This window comes from Rissa tridactyla, chromosome 10 (genome assembly GCF_028500815.1).
Source record: "Rissa tridactyla isolate bRisTri1 chromosome 10, bRisTri1.patW.cur.20221130, whole genome shotgun sequence".
In the NCBI taxonomy this organism is placed as follows: Eukaryota; Metazoa; Chordata; class Aves; order Charadriiformes; family Laridae; genus Rissa; species Rissa tridactyla.
In genome coordinates this window covers 2,336,352-2,360,304 of record NC_071475.1, presented here as the reverse complement: position 1 = coordinate 2,360,304, position 23,953 = coordinate 2,336,352, and the positions used below count along the sequence as shown (strand labels likewise).

Sequence of the window (23,953 nt, the reverse complement as noted above, 5' to 3'; positions counted from 1 at the left end):
CTATGTAACTTACAGAAATCTAACGTGTAGTCTAGGCTTGAGTATTTTAATTAAGGGATAATTATATCCTGAACTTCACATTAATTTTTACTTCTCATTTTATTTGTGTTCTGTTTATGCAGTTTCCAGTATATTGCAAGTGAAGAACATGAAAAGATAATTGCAGCAATTCGGACAGTTAAGTACAAACACACTGCACAAAGCCTATACCCCTAGGAATCACTTGGATATTGCATTGTTGAGCAATGCCTACATTTTAGGTGTTTGATCACCTGATTTAAGTGCAGTTTTTCTTTATATAGTCTGGGGTGGAGTAAGGCAACTAAAAACAGGACACCAAAAAGCTAACATATTAGATAGGAACATGGTAAAAGGGTGGGTTCATATGTCACTCCTCTCATATTCCATTGCTTCATCTCCTGGAGTTAGGGGACAATGTCAGGCCTTTCTTGTAAAATAAACGACAGGACAGCAAGGGCCTCAGTCAATTAATACTTCCTAAAAGCGTTTCACTTTGTGAGATACCCGGATGAAAATCCCTTCTCTACCTGAAGGGTATTCCAGAATTGTTCCTTAACTGCCAGAATTTAATGTATTTCTAGATGAGATGTTCTTAGTCTGCCCTTCTGAAACAACAGTCTTTGCTGGAAAAGCAGATGCTATATATGTTCCATACACTATGAAGAATATGCCTAAACTGTAATTACACTTGCTTTCTGGCCTTATGAATATATAGTTCTTCCATATGTAGGAGAACTTCAGTGGCAGAGACTGAGAGCAGTCTGTCCGCTCACCCTAGAGCTGTAGGTAACAGGAGGGAGACTGCCTTCTCCCAGGAATGAGGGGATAAAAATCATGAGCAGAAACCAGGATTCTACTTAAACAGGCTTTCCAGCCAAGAAAGTTTTGCAGTTTCTTGGCGAGATATAAAATTGAAAACACAATCATCTCTGTTGATTAAAGTTCCAGTAAGATTGTTAGTAAGAACAGGAATACAAGATAGGTCTCATCCTGTTAAATCACCTTCATTTTACTTTTCCCAACCTAAATATTTTTCCTACAGTTTCACTAGGACACTTGTTTACTTCATACATTAAACTTTCATGCGCTGTTGCTCATAAGAGAGGATTATATTTGAAATATTTTAGTCAATTATAAATAAGTTTTTTCAGTGTATAATTCAAAATGGTTTGTGAGTCAGTGACAGTCATTGATTGTTCCATTCGTGAAAACCACCCTCTGAGGAAAAATTACTTTGACAAAGTTGTTTATTCTAGATACTGAGTGCCATTTATCCCATCAGTGTATGTAAGTTGCCTGAATTTTGGTTTATTATGAGTAATGAGATACGTGTCTGTCTTAAAATATCACAGGCCAAGAGGAGGCCTTGATGAAGTTGGTGAAGCACAGTTCTGCTTTTGAAGAAGCAGATCAGCAAGGCTGGCTTCCTGTGCATGAAGCTGCAGCACAGCTAAATAAGAACATCCTTGAAATAACTTTGAAAGGTACGTAGTCCTTGTCATTTTCCGCCAAAAAGTTTTACAAAGTCAGGTTTGATGAATGATCCAGCTTCAAATGTGTTTTTCTGTATTTCAGCCTCCCGTGCCACTACATGGGAACAGACCACTCTAAAAGGGGAAACACCTCTCTTGGTGGCAGTAAGAAATTGCTTTGTAGATAATGTCCGCTTTCTTCTGCTCAATGGCTGCAATCCCAATGTTAAGAATGAAGAGGGAGATTCTCCTTTAGTTACAGGTGAATACCTTTTTTAGGGGTGGAGAGGTGAGGGCATGAGGGAGGTTCTAGTTACACATTTTAAGTTTCCATTTCACATTCTTGACTTCACATCAATATCTACAATATTTTGCTATAAGGAGCAAAAAATGCTAATCTCAATATTGAATGTGTCTGTCCCTGTCTTTCTTGATGATATCAAGGCTTTAAATGAGCTGACAGTTCCAAGTTAGGGACTGTCACCACAAGGTTCTTAGCATTATTTATTAATTAAAGTATTACCCTTATTGGTCTACTGAAGTATGGGACATAGAACTAAGAGAAGCTAAAAAGCTTTCCCCAAAGTCTGATCCAGTGCAGGGAGCTCCAGATGCCTACCGTTTTCCATCCCTCAGTTGCAAAGAGTTTGAGGTTCAGGTTGTACATACATCTTCTTTGTTCAAAGAATCAAAAAGATTTCTCCATGAAGTGCCAGTGTCTTCCTCTGCTTTCCTTGGCATCATTTATGCAGTAGTGCCAGATAACCAGGTCCTCCTGCTTCTTCATGCTATTACTGGTTTTCATGTCTGCAGACATAAAACATTCATATTGTCTGCTTACATGGCATCTCTTTCATTGCATCAGCTTCTCTTTCTTCAAAAGCCATCATAATTGGTTTTGATTTTCAAAAATTATAGCAAACCAGCCTGATTTATCTGCATTACGTAGAGCATAAAACAGTGTTTGTCCCTATCCAGGCATTGTTGGAATTAATCCAAGTATGACAAGTGAAGAAGCTAGCCAGGCCTAAATTCTCAGTTCACTTCTCTCTGATTTTTTTTTTTTGATTGAAGAAGGCACTCACATTCCTAGTGTCACTCTTAGTGTGAATGCCACTTTAATTTGATCATGCACAAGAACTGTAATTCTTGATTTGTGAAGAATAAGTCCTAATATTTTGCCAAGATGTTTTTCAAAAATTATGTATGTTCATTTCATTTGCTTCCCCCAACTAGGGCTATGATGCCATTATGCTTAATGAGTCCTAGCCAAAAAAAGGGAAGTGTGTTCTCATTGTCTGAGTTCTAAAGGAGCACTGTAAGTTTATTGGACAAACTTGTAAGGTTTTTTGATATTGGAAGGGTGTTTTTTTCAAAACTATTGTTAAAGGAAGAGGAAAATGCCTACCTGTCCATAGGACCTCCAATCCATCCCTTTGAATAACTAAAGCATGTGGTCAGGGCCACCTGCTTAAACAAGGTGCAGAAAATTCCTAGATGCTTTTCAAGTTCTCTGTATTAAAATGCACCATCCCCCATGAAGGGGATGTATGGGATTTATCTAAAGCAGCCATGTAGGTTACAGATAATGGGGCATCTCAGGTTATAGTGTGCTGTCAGTGGTATTTCAAGCAGCTGTGGCACATGAAGCTTCTCTGCCTAATCTGTCTCACTGAAGGGCGCTCACTGTTCTACCCCGCACAGCCTGGAAGATCAAAGAGGGAAGGAGGGAAAGGTGTTGCTTACTCATTCCATTCACTGGAGCCAATGCAAATTACTCTTTTAAGATCCTTACTGATTTAACAGATCAGGCTTATTAAGCTAATAAGGTATACGACGCTGTCATTTTAAGACTTGTTTAATATTATGGTAACTGCTTATGAAGATTAAATAGAGGTCTCTGAGCAGGCCAGTTGCTGACGGCGCTAAGTCCCTATATATTATCTCCATCTAGTGGCAAGGGAAGTTGCATCCAGTTGCATTACCAAATGCAACAGAGGATTACAGAGAGAAAGAGATTACCGTAAAATTATTCATTTGCATAGTTAATGTTATCCTGGAAACAACGAACAGACCTGGCAATAAGTTAAACCTTTCGGTGTAATATGACATTTCTCAGTGTATAAATAGCACTGCCAGGAACAGCTCGGGCTTTCCTGGGCTGCCACATAACAGAAGCCATAGTGCCTAGAATCGTGTTGAATAACATTCTGGCTGATACTTCGCTTATTGTCTTACAGCAGTTAAACATGATTCGTGTGAGATTGCCTCCTTGTTGATAAGTTCTGGTGCAAAAGTGAATTTGCAATGTGTCCACAAGAGGACTGCTTTACACGAGGCAGCCAGATTAGGCAGGAAGGATCTGGTGAAGCTTCTCCTTCGTTCTGGAGCAGATCCTGACCCTCGCAGTGGCTATGGGCTCACACCTCTGGCACTGGCTGCACAGGTCGGACATACAGAAATTATGGAGCTCTTATTGCAAAAAGGTGAGGCTTTATTATATAGAAAGAGAAGGCTTGGGGTGGGCTTCTATTTTGCCAGTGTTATAAATATCTGATGGGATGGTATAATGAAGACAGAGCCAGATTCTTCTCAGTGCCCAATAACAGGACAAGAGGCAGTGGGCCCCAACTGAAACCTAAAAAATTCTGCCTGAACATAAGAAAACACTTTTTTTCTATAGGGTAGTTGAACACTGAAGTGGGTCACTCAGAGAAGTTGTGGAGTCTTTATCCTTGGAGATGCTAAAAACCTGACTGGACGCTGTCCTGGGCAACTTGCTGTAGCTGACCCTGCTTGAGCACAGGCTTGGACTGGATGTTCTCTAAAGGTCCTTTCCAACCTCAGCTATTCTGTGGTTCTGTTTTACAACTTAGTAGATTGATTTAGTAACGTGTAGGTTCAGTAGTGGTGGTGGTGGTCAAGTGAGTAGAAATTGTAAGCCACATGTGTTAGTACTGAAGTGCCTAAAGCCCAAATGGGACAAAGTGAATCCTCTTTCCAATGAAGAAAATTATTCCAAAATGCAGAGGCAAAAAAATTTGTTCTTAGCTCAGTAGTCAGTGAAACTTTGCATTACTGAAGTGAAAAGAAATGAACTGTTGTCATGTGATTGAGTACGCAGCTGATAGGGTTAATGGATCCAAACATATACAAAGTATATTTTTAGAGATTACTTACTGTAGTAGTCATCAATGAAGGCTTTGCAAAACTGCAAGCAAATCTGACACACACCCAGGAGATATTTTGTTTGCATTTTTGGATGGTATCTTAATTTATTTGAACAATTTGACTCCCAAATCACATGAGTTGAGGTCCATCTAAAGAATTCCTAGTATCTAAATTTCACTTTATGAGATACATATGTGTGTGTGTCTATATATACACACACGTATGTATACTCTCTAAAGTAGTTAGCCTATTTATACACATTTTTATTAGTCTGCTGAAAGTTCTGTGATTGGGTTAAAACTGGTTATTGTAAGATACGCCTTCAGAAATAGCAGCAGAGGTAACTTTCCTTACTAAAGAAAATTAAATGCTATCTGCACCGAAAGGATTGTTGTGATGTAGTTGAGTAAAGGCCTGATAAAGACTACATTTTCATAATATTCAAATAATATATCAACATTTTAGTGAGTGGATGTAATTGTTTTTAAATGCAATATTGTTTTCTCATGTAGACAGGTCACCGTAGGGAAGGGGTGGGGAATTTTATATGATGGCTGAGCAGCACTGGAACTGGATTGTATGAACTGTTTTGATACTGGGGTTCTTTCACATTTACAGTTATATCTGTCTGGTCTTTGTAAAGTAGAACTGAAATGCGTTGTGCATAAGCCAAAAAACAATTATTCGTTTGAATAAGAAGCAAACCCCTTGCTTGCTCAGTTCTAGCATCGAGTCTTACTGTGTGATTGTGTTCAAAGTGGTTTGGACCTTCTTGTTCCCATGATCAAGGATCCAACATGAAGGTTTATGCCTATAGTGGTTTTATTTGGTGAAGAATATTATCCACAATACCATGTCACTGGAAGGCTGGAGATAGTAATTACTGCTGGATATTTATAGTGACTACCTTGAAAATCCTTGATGCTTCTTTCCAGGTGCGGATGTTCTTTCACAGGCAATGGATTGTGCTTCTGTATTATTTGAAGCTGCAGGAGGAGGAAACCCAGATTCTCTGAGTCTTTTACTAGAATATGGAGCTGATGCCAACGTACCAAAGCACTCGGGTCATTTGCCAATCCACAGAGCTGCATATAGAGGACACTTTGTGTGAGTTAATATACTTAAAAATCAAGTAATGGTGACACCAGAGATACTAATTTTGCTAATTCTACCTTACTCCATGCAGGCAGAAAATCTGTAGTTTTGTAGAAGGAATTCTTTTTTGACCGTGTAAATATGAGTTTTCCGTATCTGAATGTAAGAGACCAGTCAGGATAAAATCTTCATCATTTCTGGGATGAACCTACTAATTCCTATAGCGTTTCCACACTTGTCACAAATAGTAACAGTGCCCAGTCTGATATTGAGCTTCTTGGGACGTCCTCACTCTCTTTGGGTATGCCTCATCTCTACCCTGTCACAGGAAGGTAAAAATACTAAATAATTAAATAGACTTAGGGGATGAGAGTTGTCCCTATTTTAAAGACAGGAAGGTCACTGGAAGATATTTATGCTAAAATCACAATAAGTGAGAAACAATTCTTCAATACTAGTAATGTTGCATTGTGGTGGAGAGAGTCCAGCAGAGGGCTACAGAGATGGTCAAGGGACTGGGGCATCTCTCTTATGAGGAAAGGCTGAGACACCTGGGTCTGTTTAGCCTGGAGAAGGGAAGACCGAGAGGGGATCTCGTCGATGTTAATAATATCTAAAGGGTGGGTGTCAAGAGGATGGGGCCAGACTCTTTTCAGTGGCGCCAGGGACAGGACAAGAGGCAACGTACACAAGCTGGAACACAGGAAATTCCGTCTGAACAGAAGGAAAAACTTCTTTCCTGCGAGGGTGGCAGAGCCCCGGCTCAGGCTGCCCAGAGGGGTGGGGGAGTCTCCGTCTCTGGAGACATTCCAAATCCGCCTGGACGCGTTCCTGTGCCGCCTGCTCTGGGTGACCCTGCTCTGGCAGGGGGGTTGGACTTAGATGATCTCCAGAAGTCTCTTCCAACCCCCACCATTCTATGATTCCTCTAGCAAGGAATGGGGTTGTTAATGAATAATAGTATAATAGAATAATATTTCACGTGTGGTAGGTGTAAGGCCAGTATCCGGTGCTGGCTAAGAATTTAGTCGTTAGCAGTTAATGTAGAGGTATAGCATGTCATGGTACTGATTTGGTAGATTAAGACAACTGTACACAGTCCTGATGAATTCTGAAGTCCAGCAACACAGAGAAATTCAAAGATTGAGCTAGGTGAACTAGTACATTTAAGATTCTGAGATTCTTTTTTTTTTAATTTTTCAGAGCCCTAAAATATTTAGTTCCAGTTACTGATTTTGATGCCATTAAAGAAAGTGGGATAAGTCCGGTTCACTCAGCAGCAGCAGGAGCACATCCTCAGTGCCTTGAGTTTCTCCTCAAATCTGGGTTTGATGCCAATTTCATGCTGGATCAAAGAGTTCGCAAAGGCTATGATGACCACCGGAAATCAGCATTGTACTTTGCTGTTTCCAATGGGGATATCTGTTCAACACAGTTGCTGTTGGACGCTGGAGCCCTGCCAAACCAAGATCCCATCAACTGTCTCCAAATAGCCTTGAGAATGGGCAACTATGAGTTAATTAATCTACTGCTCCGACACGGGGCTAATGTCAATTACTTCTGCAGAGTGAATACAACACACTTTCCATCAGCTCTACAGTATGCTCTGAAAGATGAAGTCATGTTAAGGATGCTGATGAACTATGGGTATGATGTGCACCGCTGCTTTGATTGCCCACAGGGAAACAGTTCGCGTTCCCAGTATGTGACTGATGGATGGACTTCTACTGTTATCAAAGATACAATGGTAAGTATACCAGATGGCTTCATATGCTGTTTTATTACTGGTGTCCTTTCTAAAACTAAATGAAAAAGTATTTAATGCAGTGTCAGAAAAGGCAGCTTTGAAACTGTGAGACCATTTATACATAAAAATAGGAGTAGACAAGGCTTTAAAATTAAACAGGTGTTGCCATGAGACCCGGTTTATGACAGCAAATGGTCATAAATAGTATTTTTCAATTGTGAAAATATAGCTAATGATGTGCTAATGATGAGTACAGAATTGGCTCTCCAGGGCAGTCTTGTCCATGCAGGGACTTGCAGGCTGGCTCGCTGGGTTGCCTTGTATCCCGCCACCAGTCCTGGAAGGCTGTTGTAAGGACCCCCTGGAGCTGGCATGGCAAGAACTGAGCAGACATCAACAAACCTGGACTGACCTACAGAGGGTCCTAGAGACACCCATCAGTGTCATTGTTTTGCAGTTTGTAAAGTCCACTGGAACCTAATAAACCCATCTTTAACCTGAAGATAAGGGGTTGTGGCATGCATTGGGCTGGGATGCAAGGCTAAATTCTGCTCAGGGAGTGGTTGCGCTTCTTTTTAAGCACTTAGTTACCAAATATACAGCTGATTAAGTTCATTTTTTGATCTAGTACAGAATAACTGTCTCAAGATTTTCATATTCTACTCATGAGGCTTAATGCAAGCTGTGACAACCTCTAAAGCTCTCCTGACTGACAGAACACTCCTTCCTGGGGTTCTGCTGAAGTTATTTAATTGCTCTTGCCCTGCAGAGGTGGAAGTCGTTTACAGGAGTATTGAATATTATCCTATGAAACATTTTGTTTCTGTCAGTTCTGTGAAGTGATAACCTTGTCATGGTTGAAGCATCTGTCCGGGAAAGTGGTACGAGTAATGTTAGATTATGTCGATCATGTTAATATCTGCTGGAAGCTAGAAGCAGTTCTCAAAGAACAGGAACTCTGGCCAGACATCAATTCAATTTTAAGTAAGTATCTGATGTTTACATTTGAAATGACAAACAAGCTGTTTGGGGATTGGGGCCTTTTTTGGTCATGGTATTTGTTTTCATTTTTTCAGACTGGTGCTTTTCTTGACCCTTGTTAGGCCAAAAGTTATGTTTTGACAGCAAGAGACCTCTTAAAAATCAGTCTATGTAGGATTTAAACTAAGTTCCTCTCAGAACTCTGATACAGTAACTGCACAATCCACCTAGAGCACTCGGGAACTTTAATTATAATGTAGACAACACAGTCCTCTTCAAGGGGAGAAAAGCTTTCCCCCCTGCCTCAAGTTGGAACAAATCTAATAAATCACTGGTTTTGAATGATTTAATTCTAGTCTAGATTAATTCTATGTCCTTTTTGCTTGTTCATAATTAAGAAGTAGTGACTCAAAATTCTACTTTTAGTAGCTTCTTCAGGTGACAGAAAACTGGCAGCAGTTATTCGGGGTTAAAGTACATTCCCCAAACTTTACTACTTAAACTTGCATTAACCTACATTTATTCGATTTGACAGAATCAAAATCTGTTGATTTAGCTGCAAATGGTCACAAATATAACTGAGACATACATGGGCTGAGATAAAAAGGCTGGATCCTGACCACTCCAGTTGTCCAGGGAGAACCACATTCATTTTATCTGTCTATTCACAGAATGAACATGCAGCAAAATCGAGACCAAAGCTTTTGAAAGGCAGCAAAGTATTGAATAAATAAATTGAACAAAAATTAATAAATAGCTTATTAACATTAATCTTGCCTTCTCATTTCTAGCAAATCCTCGCTCTCTGAAGCATCTTTGTCGCCTGAAAATACGGGAATGCATGGGCCGGTTGCGTCTCCGTTGTCCTGTCTTCATGACCTTCCTTCCACTGCCAAACTGCTTGAAAGACTACATACTATACAAGGAATATGATCTTTACGGACAGGAAAACTTCATAGGAACATACAACCTCAACTGTACATAATTATTAGCTCTATGTTTTGAAGGGAATGCTGACGTGGATAAGACTGTCTTATGCAGCAGCTTTTTTCTTTTGGGATTTTCTCCTGTGTATGTTAAGGAATACCAACACTTCCTCCCCTCACCCCTCGAAGAAAATGGGGAGAATCCCAAAATGTAAGTATTGGTGATCCCATTCAATGTATCTACTGGAATATAAACTATCTGAAAGTTATGGCAATAGTATTATAAATGTCTAGTGTGAAAAGGTGAGGAACTGTAAAGTGTAGGGCTGCAAACCTTGTGTTGTTGCTATGTTAAAGCCTGTCGTAACCGATAACACTACCACCGTTGCAGCGTTAAACTCGGGGTTTAACTCAAGATCAGGGATTTAACTAACACCAGGTAGGGACACAGTTCTTTTCTCTTGAACCTCCCTTTCTCTTGACAGGAAGTAGAGTTTTTGTTTGTGAAATCCTGCATTGAAGTCCTGAAGAGCAGCCTAGGTAATTTATTTTTTTCACCCAGTTAAGCAATCCACATTCTAAGCAGCAAAATGGGATTAACAGCTATAAACCCCTCTGTTTATCACAGCAACTAGTGTGAAATACCAACGTTTCAACAAGAAGGCACTATTTCTGAAAGACATGTTCGTTCTGCATCTCATTCTTAAATATGGATATGTCTCATCCATGACATATTTTGTTTGCTCTCTCCAGAACTAGGTTTCCCTGGTACAGTGCTGTCCAAAGGCATGATTGCTATTTTTGGAGTTTCTCTTCATATAGTTGAAGCTTAAGCTTTTGGAGCACTATCTGTCAACAGTCACAGTTGCTTCAGGAATTCTTAGACAGTACACCCAGACCCTGGGCATGCCTTTTCTTTCTAAAAATACTGCAGATGTCAGTCCATATTTTAGAAAAAAAAAAAAGTTCATCAACACACTTGGCATTAGTAGTATTTATTCCTTCATTATCAGTTAAGCATAGATATTTTTTTCTAGTTATACATGCATCTTTATCACAGAAGTTACATAATTCAAAAGTCTGCTTTTCCCCAGAAAAATCTACAAACCTTATAAAATACAAATTTAACCATACTGTAGTTATGACCCATTGCTTTTTACATGGTGTTTATCATATAATAGACTAATGAAGCCTGTGAAGAGATGTATCAGTACCCATGTTAACAGTTGTGCTGGTACGCGAATTCTGATCGTTACCATAACCACAGCTCTGCAGAGTGCTGCACCTTCTCATGGGGCTAAAACATGGGCACCAAACAGCCAGCTACCATGGGAAGGATCATCTTCTACCGGTCTTTGATTGTTGATCGGCATTCCCAAGTACAATAACTTCCTCTGAGGTTATCTGGCTAACATGATTACAATTAAGAGAATTGCAATACAGTTTGACAACAGAGGGATAGAACTCAATGTGAAAACTTTGTTTAATGGAAGGCAATGCATCCTGTCACCAGTAAATGGTACTTCCTGGAAGTCAGTATTATGAAAAACACAGGAGGTTTTTGCATCAGTACAAATCCCACCCAGAAAGTTATTATAGTTAAGCTTTTATTTAATCTACAAAATGCTGACTGAAGCCCTGTCACAATATGTTCACTATCCAAGTTTCCGAGATTAAGACACAACAATCAAAGTTGAAGTATGCCATCGGAGGTTTTTAATACAGCTATTCAGGGAAAATGTGCAAGTCAGTCTCAAACATTGCAAAAATCACTTACACTTCACTAGAACAGGACCAGTCCAGAACATCATCATAAGAATTTGACCACTCCACTCCATTATAAAAATGACCTGAAAGATTGTACAAAATCCTTGGCTTGCAATATAAACTTCATCAGGAATACAAGTGCATTCACAATGACACACTGACTTATTCTTGTCATGACAACTTAGATACCGCTGTGGCAGGAAAATACAAATCAACTTACTGCTTGGTTAAAAAGAAGAGCCTTGGAGACTAACTGGCTTGCAAGAAATTTTGTGAAATAGAGCAACAGAAAGAATATAAAATATCAGCTCTTGCCGTTAGACTAGACTATATCTGTACTAAATTCACTGAGCAGAGGCAGGTTTCACTTATGTGAATTATTTCCAAAATAACAAGAGACTGTATCATAACACAGTTTTCTCCATTGGCTTCTCCTAAATTCTGTGCAACTAATTCTTCATAATTTACCTGAAACATATGCACAGTCAAATTTGCTGCTTTATATCAACGTACATAAATTATATCTTCATAAATACCTTCAGCTGTTTCAGGATTTTCAGCTCTGGGTTTACATCGATATAAAGATGAAATCTGACAGCACTGTAGAGGGGGAATGTTCCTTAACTCTTAATCGTTACTTTACTGTTAGATAGTACATTGTTTTGATACAATTTCAATCCTAAACAGATGAAGGAAGTAATAGACTATCACATTCAAATTAGTTTACACTACCTGCTTGTAACCAGTTATATAAGGATAAGTTGCTTATGACTCTTAACTTGTCCTCTGATTTAAACGTGGAGAAATCTGTTAGTGGCCATAGAGGAGTGCTAGGTATTATCTACAACGCACTAAAATGCATACCCATAAGCACATTTGTATTTGATGCTCATGACATTACATACATAAAGAACGTATGTAGCTTGAAACAACTGACAGGAAAACCTGCTTGGTCTGCAGTGTGTAAATCTAGATAGTGTAACAAACTTAATATCCCCTTACCTAAGGGGAAAAATGAGGTGGTAACTATGAGGTTACAATTAGCAACATAAAAAGTTAGTCCTGATACCACTGCTGATCCAGTACCTATGCAAAGTCACTTTAAAATCGTGTACTTGAAAGATTATTTTCAGGAGTGTCTGAAATAATAGTAGATGCCCATGAAGCAAACTGCAGCTTCAGTTGGAAGTGCTTGAAAGATCAGTCTGTAAGTAAAAGGCAACAGGAAAAATTAAACAGGAGAAATAAATTACAGGAGAGGAAACCAAGCAGTACTTTACTTAAAATAATAAAATGCTCAGGTGGTAAAACACAGTAGTTCCCAGGAGAACACGAGGTGTTTATATTAAAAGTCATACTCTCACAGAAAATACTAAGCACTCTAATTTTTTATTTTTTTTTTAATTAACAAAAATGTTTTCCAGTGAAGTAGTTCTAAACCTCACAGGAAAAAAGGTAGCAAATAGCTTTTTATTTTGTGGAAGAGGGCATGGATAAAACCTCAGCAGCTCTTTTGCCTTGAGGTAGTTTAATTACAGAGCCATGTGCCTCCTCCCCTTAAGCAAAGCTCAGCCATTCTCACCCCACTGCTAATCACTGCACCGTTCCCATTTAACTTCCTCATCTCTTCCGCCCTGCCTTTTGCTCTTGCAGCTTTTATCACTCTCCCAGATGCTTTTATATCTTTTTGCTCATTTTACACCAGTGAAACTCCCCTAAATAAGCAAAATCCCCCTCATTTCATTCATGCATACCAATTTGTTTTATTTAACTTCTCTCTTCAATCATTTCACCTTTCTTTTAGTGGTTAAGATGAGAATCATCCAACACAAACAGAACACTTCACTCTTATGTTGTCTGTTTTAGAAAACCACATTTAATGGCAATGTGGAAAGCCTGAAAAGCAAATGGAATAATTCCAATCATGTATTGCTAAATCTAAAAAATCCCACATGACAGTAAATTTATCTGCCAACTTTATTCTCCCACTTTCTTCCTCAAAGATTTATGTCTAAATCAGTAATGGTTTCAAGAAAAAACAGAGTAACTCAATTTTCTGACATTTCTTCAATAAGGCTAATGCAAAACAGACTGCACATCGGAAATGCTTTTTGATGAGCTGGCTAATCTATTAACCGTCTTCCATGTGGAGCTTGGGCTGTTGCAGGTAAACTGGTTAACACGTTAATCAATCCTACTCTTAGGAGCTGGGGGACTAGATTCTAGAAACGGGAGACTACTGATTTCATATTCTTCCTGTGCTGTTTCAAAACTAGTTCATCTTCAGCACGTACTTCAGGAAAATGCAGCAAGACAAAGTAACCCTGAGCTATGCTGTCATATTATTTGATAGAAAACAGAAATATCAGTAAGTAAAAACAAACAAACAAAAAAAACAAAGAGAAAGAAACATGAACTGGAAGAATTTGCACAGACCAACTGGCTGCCATGCAACTACCTGTAAGCCTGGATTTAGGCACAAAAGGGAAAAAAATTGGATTTGCTGCCTCTCTGTACTTTTTTTTTTGGCAAGAATAAAACCAGTCTCTTAAGGATGAGAGATGAGAATAGAAGACTATTTATGAAATAAAAACGCTACACTCTTTTAGAAAAAAGCCTCAGATTGGTGTGGTCCATGTGACAGTGTGCTAGCCAGATCTGGCCACAGGGCAACGCCCTTTGCCCTCACTGGGCAACAGCAAGAGCAGGTATTTCTGCAAGTGACTGGTTACTCGGGGGATGAAGAATGTACTGGAACAGGAGTTGCTAACTAACTCAGGAAAAGAATGCGGAGGGTCTCTGCTGCTCAGCCTCCACCACCTCTTTCAAGGCAGGGTACTGCGACCTCTTCCCTGGGCTGTGGTGCCAGTAACATCCGCTCCAAGAGCGGCTCCAGCTCCCCCTGCAGCAGCAGCCCCGCCGCAGCAGACTCAGCCCTTCCCTCCTGTGACAGCAGCCAGATGCAGTGAACTTCTGGACAGACATTCGCATCTCCAGCATAAGGAGGAGAGTGCCGTCTTTAGCCGACACAGGGCCACTCCAGTGCGCGAGGAGAGTTAAGGATACTGCTCCCTCTGTACACCACCAGACACCCAGCAGAGAGGGCCGAGATTCCTCATTTCTTTATCAGCACTGAGCAACTCCAGCTATGAAGAGCTGGGCCATCATCAGCTGATGGGGAGATATTCTGAAAATTGCTTCCATTCCTGAACACCAGAAATGCCCTGCAATGAACTATAAAACACTGTTATATTATAACTTGGGGTATAAGCATATTATCTTTCTACATTTCCTGTTATCTTCACACCACTATTAGAGAGACATCTTCTGTTCCGTGGGATTTTAGTATTTATAGTAATTAGTGCAAAAATAAATACTTCTCTTCAGACAAGTTTTCTCTTCTGGATCAAGAGGTGAATGCACATTTAGTACTATACAAAATAAATATTACACAGGGTATGGAACACAGAGTTCACATTACAAGCTGTGAACAGACACTGCTTTGAAAAACGCTTTACGGGATTGACTCTAGGATGTAGGATTAACATAGTGTCTTAGTTCAGAGCTAGTAAATTCTGTTTGCAAAATCAATTTCCGTAAAAAGACTTAAAGAGCCTCAACTCATTTTCAGTAAATGTAGTGGTGGCAAGGCATTTACGTATTCATAAAATTTTTCAAATAATGGAATTCAAGACGTTCCTGCAACTCTAAGCATGTTTTATAAGAAATGAAGTCAAAGGCTTACAGCTTTTTGTTACAAACGTACTGGGGAAAAACCAAGAACATGGCACTTGTGCTACAAGAATATATACACTATTCTTATCACTTGATAAGGAATGCTTTATACATTCCTCATGCAGCGAAGTGCAACTGTGTCTCATCAGCTCTTATCTAGGTCTGACAGGTTTTTTTTTTCTGCTGTTGAAAAGTCTTTCAGCATTATATTCACCAAAAAAACCCAAGACAATAGCATACAGTGCAATACGAAACAAAAAAAAAAAGGTCTGTCTAGAACTATTGCACATCTCAGTGATGTTAATAGGGATTTTTCTTCCTAAATCTAAGAACAGTTATGTGCAACAAATTAGGTAAAGCTTAGCACTGTCTTATTTGGACAACTACTTTTGTTTCCAGCGAGGTGCTCTCCATACTGCAGTGTAGGGAACAAATTTCAGTGTACTGCTGACGGCCAATGAGAGTTTAATTAAAAGTTTTGCTTCAAGAGCAGTCAATTGCACAGAGAGGTAAGTGGGGAAAAGAACCCCACCGTTTTTTCCACACTGCAGAGAAGCCTTAAGAAAACATAATTTTGTAATAAACATGGTAGCATCACCATGGTTCATCTGGTATACAGAAGAGAAATTATACTGACATGAAAATGGAAATCACTTAATTGAGAAAGAAAAATCAAGGCATAATAGGGTCTACATATTGCGAAGTCTTTTGTACGATACAACAGACCCTCCACCTACATTTCACTTCTTGTAGAACTTGTGCCATTTCAACAGATATATCCAAGGTTCCAATTTTAATGAAGTAGGCAACCTTAGGCTTCGGATTCTCTCTTCTTCTTTCCATCTTCTCCTAAGTCACTGTCTTCCGACTGGCTGCTGCTAAGGACTACAAATTGGCCTTCTCCGCTGCTCTGGTTCGACCTGCTGGAAGCAGCTATCAACCGGCTTTGCTCCTCTAAGTCCTAATTTGAGAAGGGGCAGGGTGGGAAATCAGAAGAATATTAACTTTAAAGCCATCTACAATTGAAACAGGATACCATTATTATGATTTATAAACTGTATTTTAATACTATCAATGGACAACTTTCTGTACAGAGGGAATTAAAAGATCGAACAGGAAACCAAAACATTTACATTTCAGTAGCTGGCATTATTAGAACATCTGACAGATTAACACCTCCGTACCTATAATCCATCAACCACAGCAGGTCAGAACAAGTATCTTCATCTGCAGCCCCTCCCTCACTGTGTAACCGAACCCTCATCAGCGGATGAAGTTATTTTGGGCCTGTGACAGGCATTCCTTCAAGCACTGCTCTTAAGTACTCTTTTAAAGACATTTTGGGGCTTATCTCCTCAGAAGAGCGCTCTTTAAAAACGACTATACAAAATTATAAAAAATCTGCACAGGAAATGCTTCTAATAATTAACTTAATTCCATTGGAGTACAAAACTGCAAAGGAAAGTAGAAAAAAAAAGAATATTAAGAAACATTGATGAAGTGTACCTTTTCAATTTGTTTTTGTTTATTCAGTTCTTTCTGTTGTTTCTCTTTGACTCTATCTATTTCTTTTTGCTTTTCTGATGCTTTTCGATCCTAAAGGGCAAAAATGTAAATAAAGTAAATAACAATAGCCGGAGATGTTTGATACACTACCAATTTATACGAGTTTGATCACAACTATTATACTACTGTTCTGATTATTCTTCTTTTAAAGGACTGATACATTTGTTAAAGATAACAAGCTGAATCCTATCTTGAATATTGTTCCACAGTAGACGTTGCTCAAAGTGTTTTTATCTCAGCTTTAAAGTCTAGAAAACTAATCCCTTAAAATACACACAGTATTACTGCATCTATAAGCATCTTATGCTTATAAATCCATAAAGGGTGGGTGTCAGGAGGATGGGGCCAGGCTCTTCTCAGTGGTGCCCGGGGACAGGACAAGAGGTAACAGGCACAAACTTGAGCATCGGAAGTTCCACCTAAACATGAAGAGGAACTTCTTTACCCTGAGGGTGGCAGAGCCCTGGCACAGGCTGCCCAGAGAGGTGGGGGAGTCTCCGTCTCTGGAGACATTCCAAACCCGCCTGGACGCGTTCCTGTGCCACCTGCTCTGGGTGACCCTGCTCTGGTGGGGGCTTGGATGAGACGATCTCCAGAGGTCCCTTCCAACCCCGGCCCTTCTGTGATTCTGTGACCTCGCAGAATACATTCTATTACACATATTAAATATACTCTCTCCCTTCCATTCACAAAGATCCTTTGCCCCCAAAAGATTCTTACCAGTTCTGCATGAAAAGCTATCTGTTTTGCCAGTCCAACAGAGTCACAAATCTAAACACAAAACAGATTTGAAATAATCAAAAAGACTCTAATAAAAATGCCTTTAAAATTAAGCCAGATTCCCAAACTATATATGATAGCATATTAGAGCACTTGCAGGTACTTAGACTGTCAGGTTTAACTGTTTTTCAATACATAAACAAAATACTCTCCCGTAGAAGTCCCTTAGACACCTTGAATGGATCCAACATCTTGGAATCCATGTCAGGTTCAAAACTCATACGAGTATAACCATCACCAATACCTTTTCCCCTTCATTGTTTGATTCAAATATATAGCAGATGGAAGTTTGGCGGCTCTCGACTCTCCCTCCTGAAGTTCTAAGCACAAATCCAAAAAGGCGCTTATTCTCCTGGTGTGTAGCATACAAGACTACATTGGGCAAAGGAAACTGCCAAAAAGGATCAAATATGGAGATATTAAAACTGGTTCCAAATATATTCTATATAAGGTTTCAATATACTGCACATTAACTACTTCAATGTCGTAAGTCCACAACCACACCAGTTACAACCTGACCAAACATGTAATGACAAAACAAACAGTAGGTAAGAAGGCAAAGATTAAGTAATTCAAAACATGGGAAAACTTCAAAAAAAGCCACGCTCCGTGTAAGAGAAGGGGATCACATTTGCCATGCCTTTCAGTCTTTTTTGTCTTTAAAGAGACATCATTCATACAAATTACATTTGTGACTAAGCTTTCAGTATTTGGTCCCAGGTAAAGGCACTACTTCTCCAAACCCTGTACTGCGATGGGTTTCAGCTCTCCCGAATTACATAAGCAAGAAAAAGAGAAAACAAAACAAAGCAAAAAAAAAACAAAAACAAAAAACAAACCAACCCAAGCAAACCAACCACAAATCCTCGTTATTTTCTTAGAATAAAAGTATTTTGCATTCTCATCCCTCAAAGAGGGTGGACTTAGAAATTTCAAATGTATCTTTTTAAGACTTTTAAGACCAAAGGATAAGTTTTTAAATTCTGACGGCCCCTACTACAACTGTTGTGAACTGACAGGATGGGAGTTTTCCCTAACCTTAAACGTACACATTTAGAATACTGGCCATGCACTCAGTTGATGTCTCGCCTGTAGAAGCTTACAGATCTGGGGCAGTTTTGAACTTAATGCCACAAGGGTGAAGAAATTAGAAAGCACTACGTGAAATATCAAGACATTCTCACATACTCAGGATTTCCTTTTATGGAAATGAAAATAATTCAGAGTCTCAATAAAAAAAAAAAAGAAAATAATATTTTTAAAAGAAGACCCAAATAAATCAATGACAGAGCATAAATTGTGCATAGAGAAAAGGAGGGGGACAACAGATTTGAAATATGAAAAATAAAGGCTGCTATTACTGAAGAATTAAGCTGGCCATATTTGATATCCTATGAAGAATTCAACTTACTTCTTTCAAGTGCATTTTTAATAAAGAATTAGGAAAAAACCTCAAAACCCAAACCAACACAAAACCCAGAAACTGTACAACACACTCAATGCAAATATGCATTAAAAAAAACAAAACCCCAAAATAAAAGCAAAAACCCAAACACCAAGCAAACCCTTTTGGACTTCAGAACTAATTTGACTCCAACCTTACTGCTACCTCTCTACTAACAATGTAAATGTTTATAATGAAACATAATGTTCGATTACAATATTCTGTTTTCCTAAGATTTTACCCTATGAAATCGGGGGGAGGGGGTGAATTTCAAAAACCTACTTGACCTACTGAGATCACAAACCTGATTTGCTGGTGTTTTCCTGTCCATTTTTCAACGTATGAATTAGTCTCCTAATTTCAGTGGAAATTTATCTGGAAATCTCATGCTGTCAGTGATTTTTGCTAACATCTAAGGGTATTATTTTTTAAATAGAAGAATTACATTGCTGGGTATTTATCTTAAAATGTAAATTTACTTACTCGTAGTCTCGTAACTTGTGTCTGTGGATCAATTAACCTAAAAATTTGTTTTTAAAAACAAACCAGAGAGTAAATTTTACCAAAGTGCAAGAAGATCATTCTGTAAATAAACATTAGTAGAAGTCAGGAAGCAAACTTACTTTAAACAGTCACAAGTGACTAATAAATGTGATTCTGTCATCCTGAAAATGTTATGGATGGCACGAGCTGCTAGTATTTGACGCATTGTTTCATAAACGACATCTGGGCTTTCATCAGACTTCACCTCCATAGAGCCAAGAAATCTTACGATAAATAGCTGATGAAGAATTGAATCTAAGACAAAGAAAAGCATTGAGAAAAGTGAACTCCATTTTGGGTTTTCCATTCAAAACCAAAGATGGACTACAGTCAGGAAAACTCCAAAATTGCAACAACTTGGAAAGAGATTGCTCACGCTTATGAATTAGAAGTACAGTTACTAGCCAGCAAGTCACACATCTTTTCATTTGGCTTAATAAATACAAGAGATGCAATGAATGATTTTTAAAATACTTTCAGACAGTAGCCTGATTTAACTCAGCTTGTCTAACACACTGCCGATGTGAGGTAAGCATTCTAAAAGTGGTGTTAAATTAGAAGAGAAAACCTTCAGAGCAGAATAGAAAAATAATTTTCAAATTATATTTTTTATTTTGCATTGAAATGAAATTTTTGCTTTACCTTCTGTTTCAGATTTTGAGCCTCCAGATTCACCAAAAGGATTTGTGCGTCTATTAAAAAATGAAAACATTAAACCAGGAGTCAGATTACAAGAAGCACTAATGCATAATGTAGTAGTCTCATGCTGCATCAAGTAAGAACATGTAATGATTTCACAGACTTGTAATCTGGAGGAATAATGTATGATAAATCATAACGACAAGCAATTTAATCAGGAGTTAGACATAAATTGCTACATTTGAGGGCTCAAATTATGGGAAAAATACCAGCTATTGTTGTCCTATTGCTGCCATAGAGAGTTTTGCTCACATGGTATTTTTTTATATCTGAATTAAGGCCAAGTCAAGACCTTGTTAATATTTGAAGAGGTATAGTTTTAGGGGATGAAATTTCACAGAACAGCTTCTGGAAGTACAGCCAAAAGCTAGTCCTTTCAGTACTCCATCGGAGCACTGCACTTCTCGTCACTGTCTTGAGGTGTCGAATTACTTACTGAAGAGAAGTCACTGGTTTTGTTTCAAATGCAGCTTTCTGAAAACATCACTGGGGTTTTACTCCTAGAGGGTCAAGAGAAATGTGGCTATTTCTGGCTCTCAAAGACAGAATTGCTAGCAGTTACAGTAGAAAGTGAAAATACTCTAGGCTTCCAAGTCTACATGTTTCAAAAGCAGTAAAGCAATGCTGAAAAGAGTATGGAGAATGGGGAAATTTTATTTAAAACTTCTAATGAGGAAAAAACCCTTTCTCTTTGGATAACTGGTAGCTGAAAAACTATTACCAAAGGTTCAATAAATTTCAAATTAGGTTTTATAGGGCAGTAATGAAGGGGTCGCCTCTCAGTAGTTAGTGTTCTTAAAGCAATTTCAGAAGTAAGAGAAAAAAATATGTCAATCTCTCGTGTTCAGTTACGCGTCCTACTGACTGCCAGTTTTATTCGATCCATGAAAACTGAGAGATGTCTAGCGTAAAGTATTAAAATTGTCCTAGATTGAACTCTGAAGTCAAGGTGGCATTGCTACAGTGTTTACAACATGGACTCAATGGAGAATCATCCCACTAGATGTTGACCTGTGTAAATACACTAAAGGGAAATTCTATTAGCATCTTTTATTGCTCAGAATTTTCTTGTCATTTAAGATTAGACTGGAACATTACATGTAAAGTCTCACAGGATCTTTCAAAAGGCAGAAATAAAATTTAAATGTATGTCATCAGTACCAGAAACTAAGGAAAGGTGTTTTTTTTAAATAATTAATACTTCTAAAGTAGCATGTTGCCTATCTGTGCACACACTACACTTCCTTATTGACAGTGATGGTTAACTGAAAATACTGAGCACAGCTCTGTATCATTTCTGCTATGAAAACACGAATTTCTAGAATGGAATTATAACTGATGACATGAATTTAGATGAAATATTACGCTTTCCACTTCCTAGAATACGGTTCAAGTCTGTTTTGAATCAGTATGTTCTTAAGGATTTAGTTAGCCAACTGATTATCCTGCCATACCAAACAACAACAACAAAAAACTGTCCAAAAAGGAGTTGAATATATATAATTTTAAACTCTTCCGTATCTGTGAGGTGCAACTGAAAAGTCAAATATTTTTCTAGAATGCAGGGGGATACATACACATTATTGTGACTGGAGTCATTTAAATTAGTTTTCAGCTTTTTGGCTCGTTTTGTTGTTGTTAAGAGCACCTGGATCTGCAATTATGTTTTCTTAATATCTGAATTCTGTACATATAGTTCCAAAAATGCCGTGCAGATTTACAGGTTTTTATTACTTTTGAATGGGAAGTTTACAAAAAAACAAGTAAGAGAAAATATTTTTCTATTTTGGGAAGAGCTCCTAGACAGTTGTAACTTGTCTGTAGATGAGATTACTCTAGAAGCCTAGATCATTTTCACTCACCTTTCAGGTTAAGAAGAGTGCCATCGATTGCCATCATCACCTGGAGGCAGGGCTACCAAATTTCTCTTGAGTTTCCAAGAGGAAATAACCCAAGCTGCTGGGTGAGCAAGCAATAGGAAAGGAAAATACTTTGTGAAACAAAAAGATTAAAATAAATCAAGAATAAAAGCATTAGCTGTTAAAGCAAGAAAAGCTGTTGCTAAATAGAAAACTAGTGCATGTAATTAATCCTCTTTTTTTTTTTTTTTTTTTTTTACACTCTGTTTAACAATTAAAAAAAAAAAATCAATTGTTATTTGCTTCGCTGGCCACTGCAAATTTTGTGACATGAGTCAAGGTAAAGGCAATGTGTGTTTTGGCGCTTCAGCCTAAATATGGTTTTCTTGTTTGTTTGTTTGTTTTTAAATTAAGAACGTTAACTTTAGGAATTTTTTTTCCTTCTCTCTCCATTTCCTACCTGCCCGACTGCCCTGAAGATTTTGCTTGACCAGGCAGATCTTCGCTAACTGGAGAAATTATGTCAAATTGGATAGGAGTGTCAGGGGTGACGAGTGAATCCAAAGAAAGTGCCGATAAAGCTGCTGATTCAGATCCCAGTGACCCTGTGCTGCTGGTACGAGCTGCAGGGGGACGAGATTGTCTAAAAAAAAAAAAACAAACAAAAAAAAAAAAAAAAAAAAACAAAGAAAAAAAAATCAAAATGAAGATATCTTAGTTTCAGGTTGGCTGATAATAAATTAAACCATATGGGAGACCAAGACAATATTCCAAAACTTGGATATAAAACAAAACATCACTTAAAACCTGAAGAAGATCAGGGTATGGTTAACAAAAATGGAGTCTACGTTCCTAATCAAATTTAAATAAGTTAAAGTTACTACTTGCATTAATAATTGCATCAGATTGTATTATATTTCATTATTGTGATTATGTACTGATGGTAAAACAATGTGAGGTCTGCTTCCAGGAGCTGGACACCTCAAGAAAAAACTCGTGATTTCATACTACAAACCAGACATACGATGCAACCAAAACTGTCTAGTCAGCTGGAAATCTGGGGCGCTTCTAACAACGGATGCTAGACAACGCTAAAGGTGAGTTCAAGAAATTCTCCTGCAGCCTATCACAGATTTAGTTCTGAACATAGAAAGTTTTGTTGTTCCCTCTCCCCGGAACTTTACCCAGGATTCTCTTTATAGATGTGCTCTTCAAATGATCTAGGGCTCATTAACTTACACGGTTGGCCGCATACTCTCATGCCTCTGCTGAAAGGAAGGAGATGGAGTAACAGCCTCCAGAGCTGACTGATTTACGCGTGCAGCAATTTCCTGCAATAGAGAGATGGGGAAAAATAACTGAAAACATTTTCCTCAAAATAAGCTTTTAAGATTTTAGTTTTATTTATATGCAATTGACAGAAGTTATAAACTCAACCCTTCGTGAGAATCTTAAGTTCCTTAATTTTCACTAACGTAGTTGTTGGGCCAATTCCCCTAATTTACCAAGTAAAAATCAGGATGTAAGTGTGTATCAATATGAGTTTACTATAGAAATATAAATGTAAACCATATAAATGACATTAATTTACTTACCCAAATTCTGTACATGAAACAAATAATCAATTTCTAACTCTTCAAAAGGCAAATAACTCTTTCATGAAGTAAAAATGTCTTTCCTACAAAATTGCTGTGCTCATCTATCCTAAGATTGTCAGTTCCCTCTAGGGGAAATTAAATGTATCCGTCTGAGTATTTGTCATATTAATTTGTAACACAGTATCATATACAAAATACATATACCGGATCTAGAAGATGTCAAAAAGTTATACCAAATATAAAAGTCATGTATTCTTAATGCTTTCCAGAGAAGCATTTGGATGGAGACAATGGACTGTATCCTTTCAAACATGAAAAAGTTACAATTAGACATGTAGGAAGTACTCAGCTTAATTCTACGCTATCCAATTAGATCCAGTTGATCTCTCTTTAATTTTGTGCATATCTGCATCATAACATATTACTGATACTGTAAGTTTTAGTACAGTTACCTCAGGGTTTTCGCTTAGATATATCTGTTTAGATATGTTGTTTATGGTGCATATCCACTGAAAAAGAGAGAGAGGGAAAAAAAGAAAAAAGTTAATT

At 38.2% G+C, this 23,953-nt stretch overlaps 2 protein-coding genes across 20 annotated transcripts in view; one reads left to right on the top strand and one right to left on the bottom strand.

Moving 5' to 3' along the window:
• Positions 1 to 23,953, top strand: part of ASB14 (ankyrin repeat and SOCS box containing 14) — a 37,544-nt gene that overhangs the window by 3,140 nt on the left and 10,451 nt on the right. For 4 of the 10 annotated variants that reach the window (XM_054216041.1, XM_054216035.1, XM_054216040.1 and 1 more), the window contains 10 exons: positions 123 to 178; positions 1,374 to 1,505; positions 1,597 to 1,755; positions 3,734 to 3,979; positions 5,600 to 5,771; positions 6,963 to 7,506; positions 8,337 to 8,490; positions 9,279 to 9,624; positions 19,903 to 20,023; positions 22,777 to 22,903. In XM_054216041.1, coding sequence (XP_054072016.1) covers positions 123 to 178; positions 1,374 to 1,505; positions 1,597 to 1,755; positions 3,734 to 3,979; positions 5,600 to 5,771; positions 6,963 to 7,506; positions 8,337 to 8,490; positions 9,279 to 9,472 — 1,657 coding nt within the window. In that variant the 3' untranslated portion in view covers positions 9,473 to 9,624; positions 19,903 to 20,023; positions 22,777 to 22,903. Of the gene's footprint in view, positions 1 to 122; positions 179 to 1,373; positions 1,506 to 1,596; positions 1,756 to 3,733; positions 3,980 to 5,599; positions 5,772 to 6,962; positions 7,507 to 8,336; positions 8,491 to 9,278; positions 9,625 to 9,898; positions 10,030 to 19,902; positions 20,080 to 22,776; positions 22,904 to 23,008; positions 23,232 to 23,953 lie in introns of those variants that run through there. The other 6 variants (XM_054216036.1, XM_054216042.1, XM_054216044.1 and 3 more) reach the window with 6 other exon arrangements.
• The window catches only part of APPL1 (adaptor protein, phosphotyrosine interacting with PH domain and leucine zipper 1), a 28,146-nt gene continuing 14,585 nt past the window's right edge, over positions 10,393 to 23,953 (bottom strand). For 8 of the 10 annotated variants that reach the window (XM_054216027.1, XM_054216029.1, XM_054216033.1 and 5 more), the window contains 10 exons: positions 23,857 to 23,913; positions 23,046 to 23,137; positions 22,267 to 22,449; positions 19,891 to 19,940; positions 19,329 to 19,503; positions 19,189 to 19,225; positions 17,506 to 17,652; positions 17,202 to 17,252; positions 16,422 to 16,511; positions 10,393 to 15,876 (listed from right to left, as the gene is read on the bottom strand). In XM_054216027.1, the coding sequence (XP_054072002.1) occupies positions 15,727 to 15,876; positions 16,422 to 16,511; positions 17,202 to 17,252; positions 17,506 to 17,652; positions 19,189 to 19,225; positions 19,329 to 19,503; positions 19,891 to 19,940; positions 22,267 to 22,449; positions 23,046 to 23,137; positions 23,857 to 23,913 (1,032 nt within the window). In that variant the 3' untranslated portion in view covers positions 10,393 to 15,726. The remainder of the gene's footprint in view (positions 15,877 to 16,421; positions 16,512 to 17,201; positions 17,253 to 17,505; positions 17,653 to 19,188; positions 19,226 to 19,328; positions 19,504 to 19,890; positions 19,941 to 22,266; positions 22,450 to 23,045; positions 23,138 to 23,856; positions 23,914 to 23,953) is intronic. The other 2 variants (XR_008468674.1, XM_054216026.1) reach the window with 2 other exon arrangements.